At 42.7% G+C, this 14,411-nt stretch overlaps 1 protein-coding gene across 5 annotated transcripts in view; it reads left to right on the top strand.

Moving 5' to 3' along the window:
• The window catches only part of Abcc9 (ATP binding cassette subfamily C member 9), a 121,969-nt gene that overhangs the window by 64,996 nt on the left and 42,562 nt on the right, over nucleotides 1–14,411 (top strand). For all 5 annotated transcript variants that reach the window (XM_076940794.1, XM_034511951.2, XM_076940796.1 and 2 more), the window contains 5 exons: nucleotides 5,117–5,213; nucleotides 9,839–10,068; nucleotides 10,906–11,054; nucleotides 11,376–11,445; nucleotides 12,614–12,771. In XM_076940794.1, the coding sequence (XP_076796909.1) occupies nucleotides 5,117–5,213; nucleotides 9,839–10,068; nucleotides 10,906–11,054; nucleotides 11,376–11,445; nucleotides 12,614–12,771 (704 nt within the window). The remainder of the gene's footprint in view (nucleotides 1–5,116; nucleotides 5,214–9,838; nucleotides 10,069–10,905; nucleotides 11,055–11,375; nucleotides 11,446–12,613; nucleotides 12,772–14,411) is intronic.

Below are 14,411 nucleotides of genomic sequence, written 5' to 3'. Positions count from 1 at the left end.
TCAGTGTTGGAGGGTTCTACATAATTACTAGGGGTGCTTTTTAACGAGCTGTGCCCCGTAGCATGCATGATGCTCTATTACCGCCTTCACCAGAAGCCCAAGGTAATTGCATCTTTGCATATGGTAATTGAGGAGGCCATTTTGAACCTACTAAATCTTATTTACTTATTTCTTTGTTTGTATTTTTGCTAGTTTGTTTACTTATTGTGTGACTGGTGTGTATGTGTCTTAGTTAGGGTTTTACTGCTGTGAACAGACACCACAACCAAGGCAAGTCTTATAAAGGAGAACGTTTAACTGGGGCTGGCTTACAGGTTCAGAGGTTCAGTTTATTATCATCAAGGTGGGAGCATGGCAGCATCTAGGCAGGCATGGTGCAAGCATTGCTGAGAGTTCTACATTTTCATCTGAAGGCTGCAAGTGGAAGACTGACTTCCAGGCAGCTAGAATGAGGGTCTTAAAACCCACATGCACAGTGACACACCTACCCCAACAAGGCCACAACCTCTAATAGTTTCACTCTCTGAGCTGAGCATATACAAACCATCAGAGTATGTATGGTGTGTGTGTGTGTGTGTGTGTGTGTGTGTGTGTGTGTGTGTGTGTAGTAGCAGTAGTAGCAGGTGTGCATACCCATGGACATATGTAGAAACGAGAGGATCATACTGGGTGACTGCTGTGACTCTCCGCTTTATTCCCTAGAGAGAGGGCCTCTCACTTAGCCTAGATTTAGACTGCTGACTACACATATCATTTTGTCTCCATGTCTTCCCCACAGCCCCAGCGTCACAGGTGTGAATGTATACTCTTAACTTTCTATGTGGGTGCTGAGATTGAGTCTCAGGCCCCCATTTGAACAGCAAATGATCTTCTCCATGGAACTGTCTAGCCAGGCCCTAGCCTGGGCTATCCCTTGCTGTCCTTTGGATGAAAGGCTATGTCTGTTTTGGCTCTGAGCCATTTGGAACTACATTTGCATTTACACATAGAATGAATTGTAATCAAGGCTTGAGACTTCCTTAGTGTGTACTGTTTTCCCGGTTTATAGCTCTTTCTTTCTCACGTGTGATAAGATCATTTTCATGCATTGCCAACAATCAGGTCATCGCCATGACCATGAAAGCTATGGTGGCTTTGAGAGCCAGCTTTTTTTTTAAATCAGAAAATTAAATTGTATTGTTTTAAGAGATAAAATAGATTATACACTTCCATAGGGGGGGAAAAAGATTGAAAAGCCACACCGGTATCAACAATTTTCTGTCCTATGACTTTCTGAAGATCTCAAAAGCAAATCCCCCATGGAAGAAAAACAAATGTGAAAGTCTATGCAGAGAATGAGAGAGATCACAGAATCCTCCCAATCAAGATGTTAGGGGATGTATTACAGTGGGCAATACCATGCCCAGAGAACCAGGGAGAGATGCTGAGAAGCATCCTGGAGTGGCTCCAAGTAGCGTTGTTTTTAGTGCTCTAAGTGCCAGGAGTAAAATAATAGGATGCTAGCTTCGGGAGCAGGACAAATTATCGTTTACTTTAGAAAAAAGGGTCTGGAAACAAAACAGACAGAAAATGCAGTTGGCTGAGTGGGATAGTGATGTCCTTTAAGAGAGCCAGGAAGAAAATCTATTCAATTGTATTTAGAGATGAAGTAATCACTTCAGATAACACTGGCTTCCTAATCAAAGACAGATACAATATTTCCATCAAGGACAGACATGTGAACCAGCTAGTGCAGGGCCATGGTGAAGCCAGCTGGGAAGTGGGATGGAGGCCAAGAAATACCAAACTGAATCTAGTACCTGCTTGGAATTACCATCTGAAGCTGGAGAGAGATTTCTGCCATCTAAGGAAAAGCAAGGTGCCCATGGGGCTGTGTAGGAGGTAAAGTGCTTGCTTTTCAAGTATGAGAATCTGAGTTCGACTCCCAGGATTCTCATAAAAAGCCAGGAATGGCAGTGTGCCTCTAATCCCAGAGCTGGGATTGAGACAGGATGATCCCTGGGGTTTACTGCCCAGCCAGTCTAACCAAACTGGTGAGCTCTAAGCTCAATGAAAGGCCCCACCTCAAAAAATAAAAGAGAGAGGAATAGAGGGAACCCCATGATGACCTCTGGCCTGCACATGAATGCATGGAAATGTATACACACACACACACACTTGCATACATACACACCTATAGACACACATGCACACACACATACCTGTATACACACATTTGTGCATATACATACCTGCATACATACACACCTGCAGACATACCTTTATGCATACACATCTGTGCACGTACATACCTGCATACATACACATCTGTGCACACACACACCTGAATACATACACACCTGCACACACACCTACATACATCTACAACACACACACCTGCATACACACACACCTACATACATACACATCTGTGCACACACACCTGTATACATACACACCTACACACACACCTGCATACATACACACCTACATACATACACATCTGTGTACATACACACCTGTGTACATGCACATCTGCATATACAAACACCCACACACCTGCATACATATACATGTGCACACACATCAGAATACATACACATCTGCACGCTCACATACACATATACCTGAGCACATACACACCTGCACACATACACACACCTGCATAATACACATCTGTGCACACACACCTGCATACATACACACCTACACACACAAACACCTGCACACACACATCTGCATGCATATACACCTGCACACACACATCTGCATACATACACATCTGCACGCTCACATTTGCATACACCTGAACACATACACACACACCTGCACACATATACACACATACACCTGCACATACACATCTGTGCACACACACCTGCATACATACACACCTACACTCACACAGATGTGTACGTTCATATACATCTGGACACACACACATGCTATATACACACACACCTGCTTGGAAACACCTGCACACACACCACACACACACACATACACCTGCACACATGAAATTACTTGGTTCTGAAGTAACAGCAAACTCAAACACTTTGAGTGTTTTATGTCAGGAGGGAGTGTTACCTGTCCCCCAGGGCCAGTTCTGCTTCTTAGGAGACATTTGGCCACACTGGGAGATATTTGTGTTTATCACAGCTTAGGCAAAGGGGTGGCCCATGGATGCTGTGTGTAAAAGATGAAGATGTTACTCTGGCTGCTGCGTGTGTGACCACCCCATCCCACTGAAGCAGCCTTTCAGCCCCAGCTCAGCCATGTCAAGGCTGAGAAAGCCTAGCCCATGTATACAGACCAAATGAAATGGGTTCAGAAAACATGTGGGACAACATGTCAATCAAAGCCCGGCACTGGGCTTCAGAAAGAGCTGTCGGTGTGAACTAAGGGGAAAGAATGAAGGACTCTGTCAGACGGTGACAATGGAAGCTGCAGTGGAGGAAGAGATCACATGTTTGGCTGATTCAAATCAGACTGAAAACTGACTGGGGTGGCAATTTCTCTGCACCATGTTATTATGTGACTGCCTGGATTCGTGAATGTCATTTGATACTCCCATTCTCTCGCTGTGGTAGGCCTGGTAAATCCCCACCGAGTGAGTGAGGATGGATTTCTGTTTACTTAACCTCAATGCTAACACAATTCCAAATGCTTAGCCAGTAACGCGTTCTTTTGTGAACACTTTCAAGAACATTTGCTTTAATTTTTGTGTGTGGGTGTGTATGGGACGAGGTCTCTTTAAATAAAGCAACGTGAGTGTTGGGCTCACACATGCTATCATAAGGAATGGAACCAAGTCCATTTTCCTCTTTGGGTTTATCCCATTGTGTTCTAACATTCACAAAGGAGAGGGACTGCCCTTCCGTTGATCTTCATGTAGTCCCCCGACAGGCTGGTCTTCACGTCATTAGGCAACTCTGTGGCTAGTGCCTCTGTAGACTAATCCCAATACACTGGGGATTGCTATCACTTTCTTGATGATGAATCCAGAAATAGTGGAACTTTCTAGGATGGTGAACCTTCCAAAACACATACTATAGGAGAAAAAACATTAAAAAGCAATACTTAGGGACTGATCACCAAAAGTTCATTGGCTTCATGCTGTGGCTACCGAACTGTGTTCTCTTGGTGGATGCTCGAATCTGCTTGTTTGGTTGTGGGTTTTAGTGTATTGGGCCACACTAGGGGCCACTCATGGCCAGTGTTATTTACAATGATGCTGGCCTAGGTGTTTGAGATTGGTTTCCTTTGCAGAAGCAGGTCCCCCAGCACCATGCCATGAAACTTAACTGATCTTGCTGCCCCAGGTGTGAGGCTGGGATTCCCATTCCCCCTTCCTTGTGCAGGTGATGCCCACACAGCTCTGAACACATGGCAATTTGACTTTGTACTATCCCTTCTTTTTCCTCTATATCTCTTTCTGACAGTGTGCTGTGAGTCTCCTAAAGCATGGGGAAAAAAAAAACCATTGCCTATATTTTCTTTGGAATGACCTGTTTCCTCCCAATGCCACTAAAGTCCCTTGTATAGTTCCCTCTGTGATATGTTAAAATAATCCATTTATAGTTTACCCATTTATAGTCACAGTGGATGCATGATACTAAACCATCCAGCCCAGAACTACATGAAATTTTTGTTTGTCTGCTTCTCGAAGTGGGAGATCCATATGTGGTTCCGGCTAGCCTGGAATTTCTAGTAATTCCCTTGCTTAAGCCTTTCAAGGGCTGAGATGACAGGCATTTGTCATCATGCCTAGCTTGAATATATTTAAAAGAAGATATTTAACATAAGAGAGTCCTTAGGTTAAAATAATTGTTTGAAATGGATGTAAAGACAAGTGATGTCTCAGGGGTGGAGCTGTGCTTCAAGGTTTAGGTCCCTGATGTTGTAACTCTTTCTGGCTTCCCATCATCCTGCACATCTGTGTACAGAGAAACCTTGCCCACAAATGCCCAGCATTACTTTCCTATTCCTAACTCTTCCTGTGACAGAAGTTCTGTGTATCCAGAGTGAACAGAGAGGCTGGGACTGGTCTAAAAACCACTCAGTGTGTCATCCAGGGGTAAGTTAAACCCTTCATCAGACAGAAGCTTCTTCAAGAAAAGCATATTGTTCTCCACAGGACATGGAAGCAGACCAAACGACGCTAGAGAGGAAGACTCTCCGAAGAGCCATGTACTCAAGGGAGGCCAAAGCACAGATGGAGGATGAAGGCGAAGGTAAGTATTGTTGCTTGTCTTTTAATCTGAAACATTCATATAGATTAGTATACTATCAGAGTTTGTCTCAGAGACTTATGCCTGTGTGTCACACAGGTAACTAGATACTTTGCATAAAGCACACAGCGGAAGTAAATGAGTAATATTGAACATGATAGAGTAAGGCTTATGTTCCTGAATGGCATGCCTCAGTGAGGAACACAGTCAGTGGCTGGCTATGTCTTCATAGCATGTGTCACAGAGGATGGAAAGCAGGGGTCTGGAAACAGAATAATTGGAAAAGTCTAATATAATGACTGGGTCAGGTTATTACTAAAATATTGATTCTTTAAGCATCAATAATCATTGAACAATGAAAACATAATAAAAGACTGTACCTACACTTGATCCAGCCGATCTGCATGTGGTTTCCATAACAACACAGTGATGAAGAATGAAGAGGGTAGAAAAGTCGAGGTGTCATTATTTGTAGATGATATGATAGTACACATAGGTGACCCCCCCCCAAATTCCACCAGAGAACTCCTACAACTGAAAACAACTTCAGCAAAGTGGCAGGATAAAAAGTTAACTCAAAGAAATCAGTAGTCCTCTCTTATACAAATGATAAAAAGTCTGAGAGAGAAATTAGAGAAACAACACCCTTCACAATAGCCACAAATAATATAAATAATAGTGTAATTTTAACCAAGCAAGTGAAAGATCTGTATGACAAGAACTTCAATTTCCCAAAGAAAGGAATCAAAGAGTATCTTGGAAGCTGGCAAGAGCTTCTGTGCTCATGGTAGGGTCAACAGAGAAATGGCTTCTTACCAAAAATACTCTATAAAGATCCAATGAAATCTCCATCAAAATCCCAACACAACCTTTTAAACATTGAAAGGGGAATTCTCAAATTCAGATAGAAAACCAAAAAACACAGGATAGCCAAAACAATCCTAAACAATAAAAGAACTTTGGGAGGAATCCCTATCCCTGACCTCAAACAGTAATACCCTGTACTACAGAGCAATAGTAATAAAAACCACATGCTATTGGTGCAGATACAGGTTTATCAATGGAATAGAATTGAAGACCGAAATAAACCCACATACCTACAGACACTTGTTTTTTGACAAAGAAACCAAAACCATTCAGTGGGGAAAAAAAGACAGCATCTTCAAAAAATGGTGTTGATTTGTCAGTCTGCATGGAGAAGAATGCAAATTGATCCATATTTATCAAAATACACAAAACTCAAGTCCAAGTGGATCAAGAACCTCAATATAAAACCAGATACACTGAATCTAATAGATACACTGAATCTAATAGATACACTGAATCTAATAGATACACTGAATCTAATAGAAACTAAAATAGAAAATAGCCTTGAACGCATTGACACAGGAGAAAAATTCCTGAACAGAAGTGAGCCAATGGCTCAGGCTCTGAGATCAACAATTGACAAATGGGACATCTTGAAACTGGAAGTTTTCTGTAAGGCAAAGGACACTGTCACCAGGACAGAACAACAGCCTACAGGTTGGAAACAATCTTCACTACCCCTACTTCTGACTGAGGGATAATATCCAAAATATATAAAGAACTCAAGAAGTTAGACCCTCCAAAAAAACCCAAATAACCAAATTAAAAATGGGATACAGAACTAAACAGAGAATTCTCAACAGAGGAATCTTGAATGTCCAAGAAGCACTTAAAGAAACGTTTAACATCTTTAGTCATCAGGGAAGTGAAAATCAAAATGAGCCTGAGATTCCATCTTACACCAATCAGAATGGTTAAGATCAGAACCTCAAGTGGCATCACATGTTAGAGAAAGGGGGAACACTCCTCCATTGCTGGTAGGATCCCAAACTTGTACCACCACACTGGAAATCAATCTTGACATTTCCCAGAATATTTGAAATAGTTCTATCTGAAGACCCAGCTGTACCATTCTTGGGCGTATACCCAAAAGATGCTCTACCATATCACAAAGACAGATACTCCTCTATGTTCATAGAAGCCTTATTCATAGTAGCCAGAAACTGAAGGAAACCCAGATGTCTCTCAACTGAAGAATGGATACAGAAAATGTGGTTCACTTACACAAATGAAATACTATTCAGCTATTAAAAAAACCATGGACAACATAAATTTTGTAGGCAAATAGATGAATTAGAAAATATCATCTTGAGTGAGATAACCCAGACTCAAAAGTACATGCATTTTATGCACTTAGTGATAAATGGATATTAGACAAAAAGTGTGGAGAGTCAAGTTTCCACTTCAGTTTTCCACATTCTAATACTCTGGTCCGAGGAAGAAGAAAAAAAAAGATTTACTGGAAGTTTGATAAAAATCACCTAAAATCATTACATTGTCTTGACACGGGACACCAAGAACATTTTAAAATAAATCGTTTAAGGACACAGAGTAAATCCGTCTCTTGGCTTCACTTCCTAGATAGTCTTTATTTGCCATTTCCTCCTTTCTACTGACCAACTAAGAAACAGGGAACCTTGGAAGGTGGAGGGAGCAAGAAGAAAAAACAATAACCAAGAGCAACAATGGACAACGGATGAATTCTTTCATTTGAATTCTTTGAGAGTGTTTGTTCTGGAAGCAGACACAGGCTTCTGGCATTCTAAACCGATTATTTATTTATTTATTTATCTATTTATTTATTTATTTATTTTAGTGTAGAGTCATATTCAACTACCTTAAGACTCACAGAAAAAAGAAAATCTGCAGTAGAAAATTGATCAGTGCAGAAACTGATTCTGTTCTGGGCTTGCTGGGTTAAAATCCTTCTTAGTGTGAATGAACAGTCATTACCTTATGGGGTGGGGGATGGTTGAGCAGTAATGCGGCTTAGTTGCATTACTAAGATGCGCTACCATCTAGGATGGTTGCTGTCCCTGGCCCTAACATTCTGAAGCCACCAGGTAGGGCAGATGGGAGAAAGAGAATGTTTCCTTTCGCTTAGAGGCCTTAAAGTGGCATGCATCATTTCTACTGACTGTTGGCCAGCTCACTGCATGGACAGATTAGGTACCAAGAAAGTGAACGCACACTGTCTTTAGCTGGACGGTGTTGATAGAGTGGCTAAGTTTTCATCTGGTATAGAAGTGGGGGGTGCATCCTGGGGAGACAGCTTACTGTCTTTAAGGCTCTGTCACTTTCATTGTGCACATGTCTGTTCCTGTACTTAAGGTACTTATAAGACAGAGAACACAGGTCCATCTAACCGAAGCTTTCAGAACCAAAGAGAGGCTCCTCCAAGACTCAGTTTGTTACAGGATCCAGTTGAAACTGAAGTGCTGGTGACATCTACCCTGGGTTCCTTTGCTCTGATGATTTGTAGACAGAAGACACATTGTTCATCCTTCCAAACTACAAGCTTATACCTGTAGCTACCGCAGTAGTGGAGAACACAATATTCATGTGTGGTACTGTCTCTGGAGAAGGAGCAGAGAGGAGATCCCACAGTCACTGGACTGTGCAAATAACCACATTATGCCAAAAAGAAAATCAAAATCCATACCTGTGGGAAATGTGCCCAGGCCAATTGGTCCTAGAGTTTCTAAGGAGAATTTGAGAGGATAACCCTGCCCATTGTTTCATGTGGCCTCTGACGTTGCCTTCTGGAATGTTCTGTCTTGACAACTTTCCTCTATGATCGTATGTAAAGCAGAACAGGAAAGTGATGGATGGTGTTTTTCTAGAGTAGACACAAATTCCACAGCTGCTTTCCCCCGGTGCAGATTTCCAAATTCAGAAAGACATCGATTTAAAAAAAAAAAAAAAAAAAAAAAAAGATGTTTGCCAGCCAGGAGCATGTTTTTATTGGCAACACAATCCCTTCACTAACTGGTCTATGCATTCAATTTAGAAATCAGCAGTCTGGTCTATATGTGGGGTTTTATGTGTTCATTCATTCACCCTTTACTTCTCCTTTCTTTTCTCCCTCCCTATTTCCTTCCCTCCCCTTCCTTTTTTCTTCCCTTCCTTCCCATTCCTCCCCTCCCCTCCCCTCCCCTCCCCTCCCCTCCCTTCCCCTCTCCTCCCTATGAATCTAAACATAATGTCTAATGTTTCTATGGCAAAAATTGTAAAAACAGGGCTGAGAAATTTCCTCCCCTTCCCTTCCCTACCTTCCCCCTCCCCTCCCCTTCCCTCCCCTTCCCTTCCCTTTCCCTTCCCTTCCCTCCCCTTCCCTTCCCTCCCCTTCCCTTCCCTCCCCTTCCCTCCCCTCCCCTTTCTTTCCCTTCCCTTCCCTCCCCTTCCCTTTCCCTCCCCTCCCCTTCTTTTCCCTTTCATTCTTTGAACAGGATCTCATGTAGCCCAGGCTAAACTTGAACTCCCCATGTAGCCTACAGCTAAGGCTGGCCTTGGCCTCCTGATTATTCACTTCTGCCTCCCAAGTGCTGGGTTTACAGGAGGATGTCACCATGTCTGACAATTTTCAACCCATTATTAAATAATTGAAGCATGCACTACTTAAAGTATTTAAGATGTACAAGGCTAACACCATTGGTTCTCTAAAGTTAAATGAGGTGACCTGCATTCCTGTTAGAAATAAAAATTATTTGTGGCTCTCATCTGAAGCTTACACAAGTTGTGTTGTGTGCGTGTCTATGCAGAGGAAGAGGAGGAGGAAGAGGAGGATGATAACATGTCAACTGTAATGAGGCTCAGGACGAAGATGCCCTGGAAGACCTGTTGGTGGTACCTCACTTCAGGAGGGTTTTTTCTGCTCTTCCTCATGATCTTCTCCAAGCTTTTGAAGCACTCGGTGATTGTGGCTATAGACTACTGGCTGGCTACGTGGACATCTGAGTACAGTATAAACCGTCCTGGGAAAGCTGACCAGGTATAAAGCACTCAAATGGTGGACAGGGAGGCCTCTGCTCACTTACATCCAAAATTCCAGAGGAATCTGGTGCAAGTCCAGTGTGTTAGGAAGCAGGAAAGACTTAAAGCTGGGTAAACTGCCGACAGTGTTAAACATGCTGTCCCTTACTGTCTTTATCATTTTATATTCGATTACGTTATTTTCATTTGTTACATATTTAAATATTATATTTTATGTGTCTGTGATGTAGGTACATGCATGTGAATGCAGTGGCCATGGAGGCCAGAACAGGCAGTTATAAACCACCCAGCGTGGGTTCTGGGGACTAAATACAGCTCCCTGGAAGAGCAGCAAGCACTCCTAATGGATGAGCCATTTCTCAGTCCTGTTTTTACAATTCTTGCCATAGAAACATTAGACATTATGTTTAGATTCATAGTTCAGTAGTTCAGTACTTCTGTCTTATATGCACTGCAGGTTATTATTACATATGTTAAGCACATATAAAGGAAGAGTTTTCATACTGGATCGGTACACTGAGGTGTCATTCTGTAATAAAGGGCAAAGCATGAGCTTGACCAGGCGGAAAGCCAGGAGTCTGCCCCCAGCCCGGAAGATAAACTAATTCTGCAGTTCTAAAGCCAAACTTTGAGTGTAAAAAAAAGCAAGTGTGGTTGGCTGGGCATGCAGGACTGACCTGATGGGGGATCCTGTCCTGGGTACCCACATTTTAGCTTTCTAAATGCACACCAGACAAGGATGCTAACAGTCTGCCTGACTTCAATGCTTCGTTTCCTAGTTAGGAGAAGCCCAGATGACTGTCTCATGTCAGCTTCCTGTGCTGCTTCTCCCTAGACCTTCTATGTGGCTGGCTTCAGCATCCTCTGCGGAGCGGGCATTTTCCTTTGCCTCGTCACCTCCCTCACTGTAGAATGGATGGGCCTCACAGCCGCCAAGAACCTCCACCACAACCTCCTCAATAAGATAATTCTTGGGCCAATAAGGTAAAGAGAGAGAGAGAGAGAGAGAGAGAGAGAGAGAGAGAGAGAGAGAGAGAGAGAGAGAAGAGAGAGAGGGGGGAGAGAGAGAGAAAGAGAGAGAGAAAGAGAAAGAGAGAGAGAAGAGTTATTTCTTGCCCTTATGCATGTAGTAATAAAAAATATGCATTTAAAAAATTGAAACAAAATGTGAAAGTTTAAAGGAAAATATTTCATCACTGATGTGATGAATGTGGAAACCTCATCTTTAAGGCTCTAAATGTCCCCTCAGCAGTGCTTCTTGCCCAGGTCCACATCATTGTATTCTTTGGTCTGTTCCCTGCTTAGGTTCTTTGATACCACACCACTGGGACTGATTCTCAATCGGTTTTCTGCTGATACTAACATCATCGACCAGGTGAGCATTTGAGTCACTTCAAAATTCTACTATAAATTCCTCAGTGTAAACTAAACAGCACTGCAAACATAGACAGATGACTCTTAACAGAGAATTACTAAAATTTAAATTGGGGCCCATTTGACCTCATAGCATAATAAATAAATGATTTCTATGATAAAATCTCTGTTTATGTGTGTTGTATGTAGGTGCTTGTGTGAGTGTGTACACTTGTACATATAAGTGCCCATGCTCACTTTCATGGGTGTGCGTATGTGCAAGTGTGTGTGCATGTGTGCACGTGTGTGTGCATACGTGTGTGTACACATGTGTATGTGTATGTATGTGTTATGTTTGTGTGCATGTGTGTGTACGCACGCATGTGTGTGTGTGTGTGTGTGTGTGTTAGCCAGAGGTTGACATTAGACATCTTCAATTGCTCTCCAATTGCTCTTAAACCTGTGAGAATCATTAATTTTAAAATAAAAGATGCTGAGACAATTATCCATAAAATATGAAACAACTGCCCATCAAATAAAGATGTCCATAAAAAGCCATAACATGGTGAAATAAAAGAAGGCTGAATGGTTTTGGAACCATGAACTGCAAAAGGTCTTTTGAAGTAAGACAGACCTTAGGAAAAATTAGAAAAGTTGTAACAGAACTATAAAAAAATTTGGACTTTGATTGAGCTGGAAACACCAACTGCAAATTTAAATCGCAAAAGAAGTCAGGTAAACACGATAATATATAAAGAGCATCTAAATTCAACAAGGAGAAGGCAAATAATCAATCAAAGATCCTCAAAGGGCACAACCAACCACTGAAAAAAATAGTCTACACATTTTACGGTGAATGGATAGGTGAGTTTTAAATATAGTGCATATCCATTAAAAAGGAATATTTGAAAACATTGATGTGGAAACAGTAAAGCAAAGCAAACACAGGGATGACCAAACTTCTAGTACAACCATCTATCTAAAGTATCCGAGACAAGCAGGTGGACGCATGTGGAATTGTTTACTGTGAACAGGCCTATGGCTTGCTTTGGCGATGGCTCCCATTACTTAACATTAATATAGATGTGAGTTATTATTATTGTGTTATTGTTATTGTAGTGTTATTATTACACTGCCATGGATATTGTACATGAGCTAAATGCCTTGTCCTTGGTACTCTCTCCCCACAGCATATCCCTCCGACCTTGGAGTCGCTGACCCGCTCCACCCTGCTCTGTCTGTCTGCTATTGGGATGATCTCCTATGCTACACCCGTGTTTCTCGTCGCCCTTGCACCCCTGGGTGTCGCCTTTTATTTCATCCAGAAGTACTTCCGGGTTGCCTCTAAGTACGTGAGACTTCTCTGTACATTTGATTGATTGGGGACTGTTTCTGCTCTAGTGTTTAAGGTGGAGAGTTTACAGGAGAAGGCAACTGGCCTTGCGAACTCCTCATGTTTCCATGTGAGTTCTACCATCATTCTTTCTACAAGTGGCTGCTTCTTCTTCGATCTTGACACATGTAAACATACCATTGACACATGTTAACATACCATTTGGTTTGTTGACAATTTGTCTATTGAGTTGTGAGTCCATAAGTGTGCCAGCTCTTGTGTTCTTTGGTTCTTTCGCTGAATCTCACATTGACAAACCCAATCTCACAAACCCAAACATGGCCCTAGAGAGTGAACAATTTAGAGGCACTGTATCCCAAAGCAGGAAAATCATGAAAGCAGGTTAAAATCGTGAAACCCTTCAAACACATGGTATGAAATAGTAGAAGGTGACAGATGAGGAGATACATTATCCATGACTACTACGTAGTAGGATAATCTTGAGTGTCTGAGAGGCACAACCATCACTTTTAAGAGACCGGAGACATTGAGCTCACAGAATTTTCCATGTACCTGATAATACTGTCAAATAAATAAAGGGTCATCATTAATTTTAGATTTTCTGTTAATATATGACTTATTGTTCCCCAAGAATTTGAATGATTAGTGGTCAATGATTGTCAGTGTTTGTAAACTTGAAAGTTTACGTTCAGTGCTGTCCTGAAGAATTTGACGAGCTTTTTATTATTGTGGGGACTCAGTGTCAGTACTCAACAAATGCTCGCTCTGTCACTAATAGCTGTGTTGCCGTGTGGTGGGTGATACAAACCTGTTCTCAATGAAACCCATCTCTTATTAAGATAAAGCCATATCAAAAGTAATCTTAACACTCAGATTAGGCTAGAATGAAAGGCCGGTGTGTTTACATAGCACACAGCGTATTTCGCAGGACAGGGGTGCAGAGACAATGAAGTTACACAGGGAGGGGGAGGGAGAAGAAAGGGAAAAGGTGCTAGCGAGGTCCTTGGGGCAAACAACTTCACATCAATCACTTCATATGATTTCTCCCCAGAGCTGTTAGTCCTTCACATACCAGAGATGTGGGTTATATTTGAGTGGTTTTTCTTCCTCAGAATCTATCTGGCAATCTTCCCTCCCTCCCTCCCTCCCTCCCTCCCTCCCTCCCTCCCTCCCTCCCTTCCTCCCTCCCTTCCTCCCTCCTTCCCTTCATCTCCCCTCATTCCCTTCCTCCCTCCCTCCCTCCCTCCCTCCTTCCCTCTCTCCCTCCCTCCCTCCTTCTGTCCTTCCCTTTGTCTCCCCTCCCTCCCTCCCTCCCTCCTTCCCTTCATCTCCACTTATTCCCTCCCTCCCTCCCTCCCTCCCTCCCTCCCTCCCTCCCTCTCTCCCTCCCTCCCTCCCTCCCTCCCTCCCTCCCTCCCTCCCTCTCTCCCTCCCTCCCTCCTTCCCTCCTTCCCTTCATCTCCCCTCCCTCCCTCCCTCCCTCCCTCCCTCCCTTCCTCCTTCCTTCTTTCCTTTCAGACCAGGAAGGACAGCAGGAAGATTCGCACTCCCATTTCCTCTTGTGTTTGTACCAACACTCTGTGGTGCAGGGCAAAGAGGTTCTGACTTGGTTGGTGACCACCAGCTGACTTGTA

Source organism: Arvicanthis niloticus, chromosome 9, assembly GCF_011762505.2.
Source record: "Arvicanthis niloticus isolate mArvNil1 chromosome 9, mArvNil1.pat.X, whole genome shotgun sequence".
In the NCBI taxonomy this organism is placed as follows: Eukaryota; Metazoa; Chordata; class Mammalia; order Rodentia; family Muridae; genus Arvicanthis; species Arvicanthis niloticus.
This window is presented reverse-complemented; position numbering and strand designations above follow the sequence as displayed.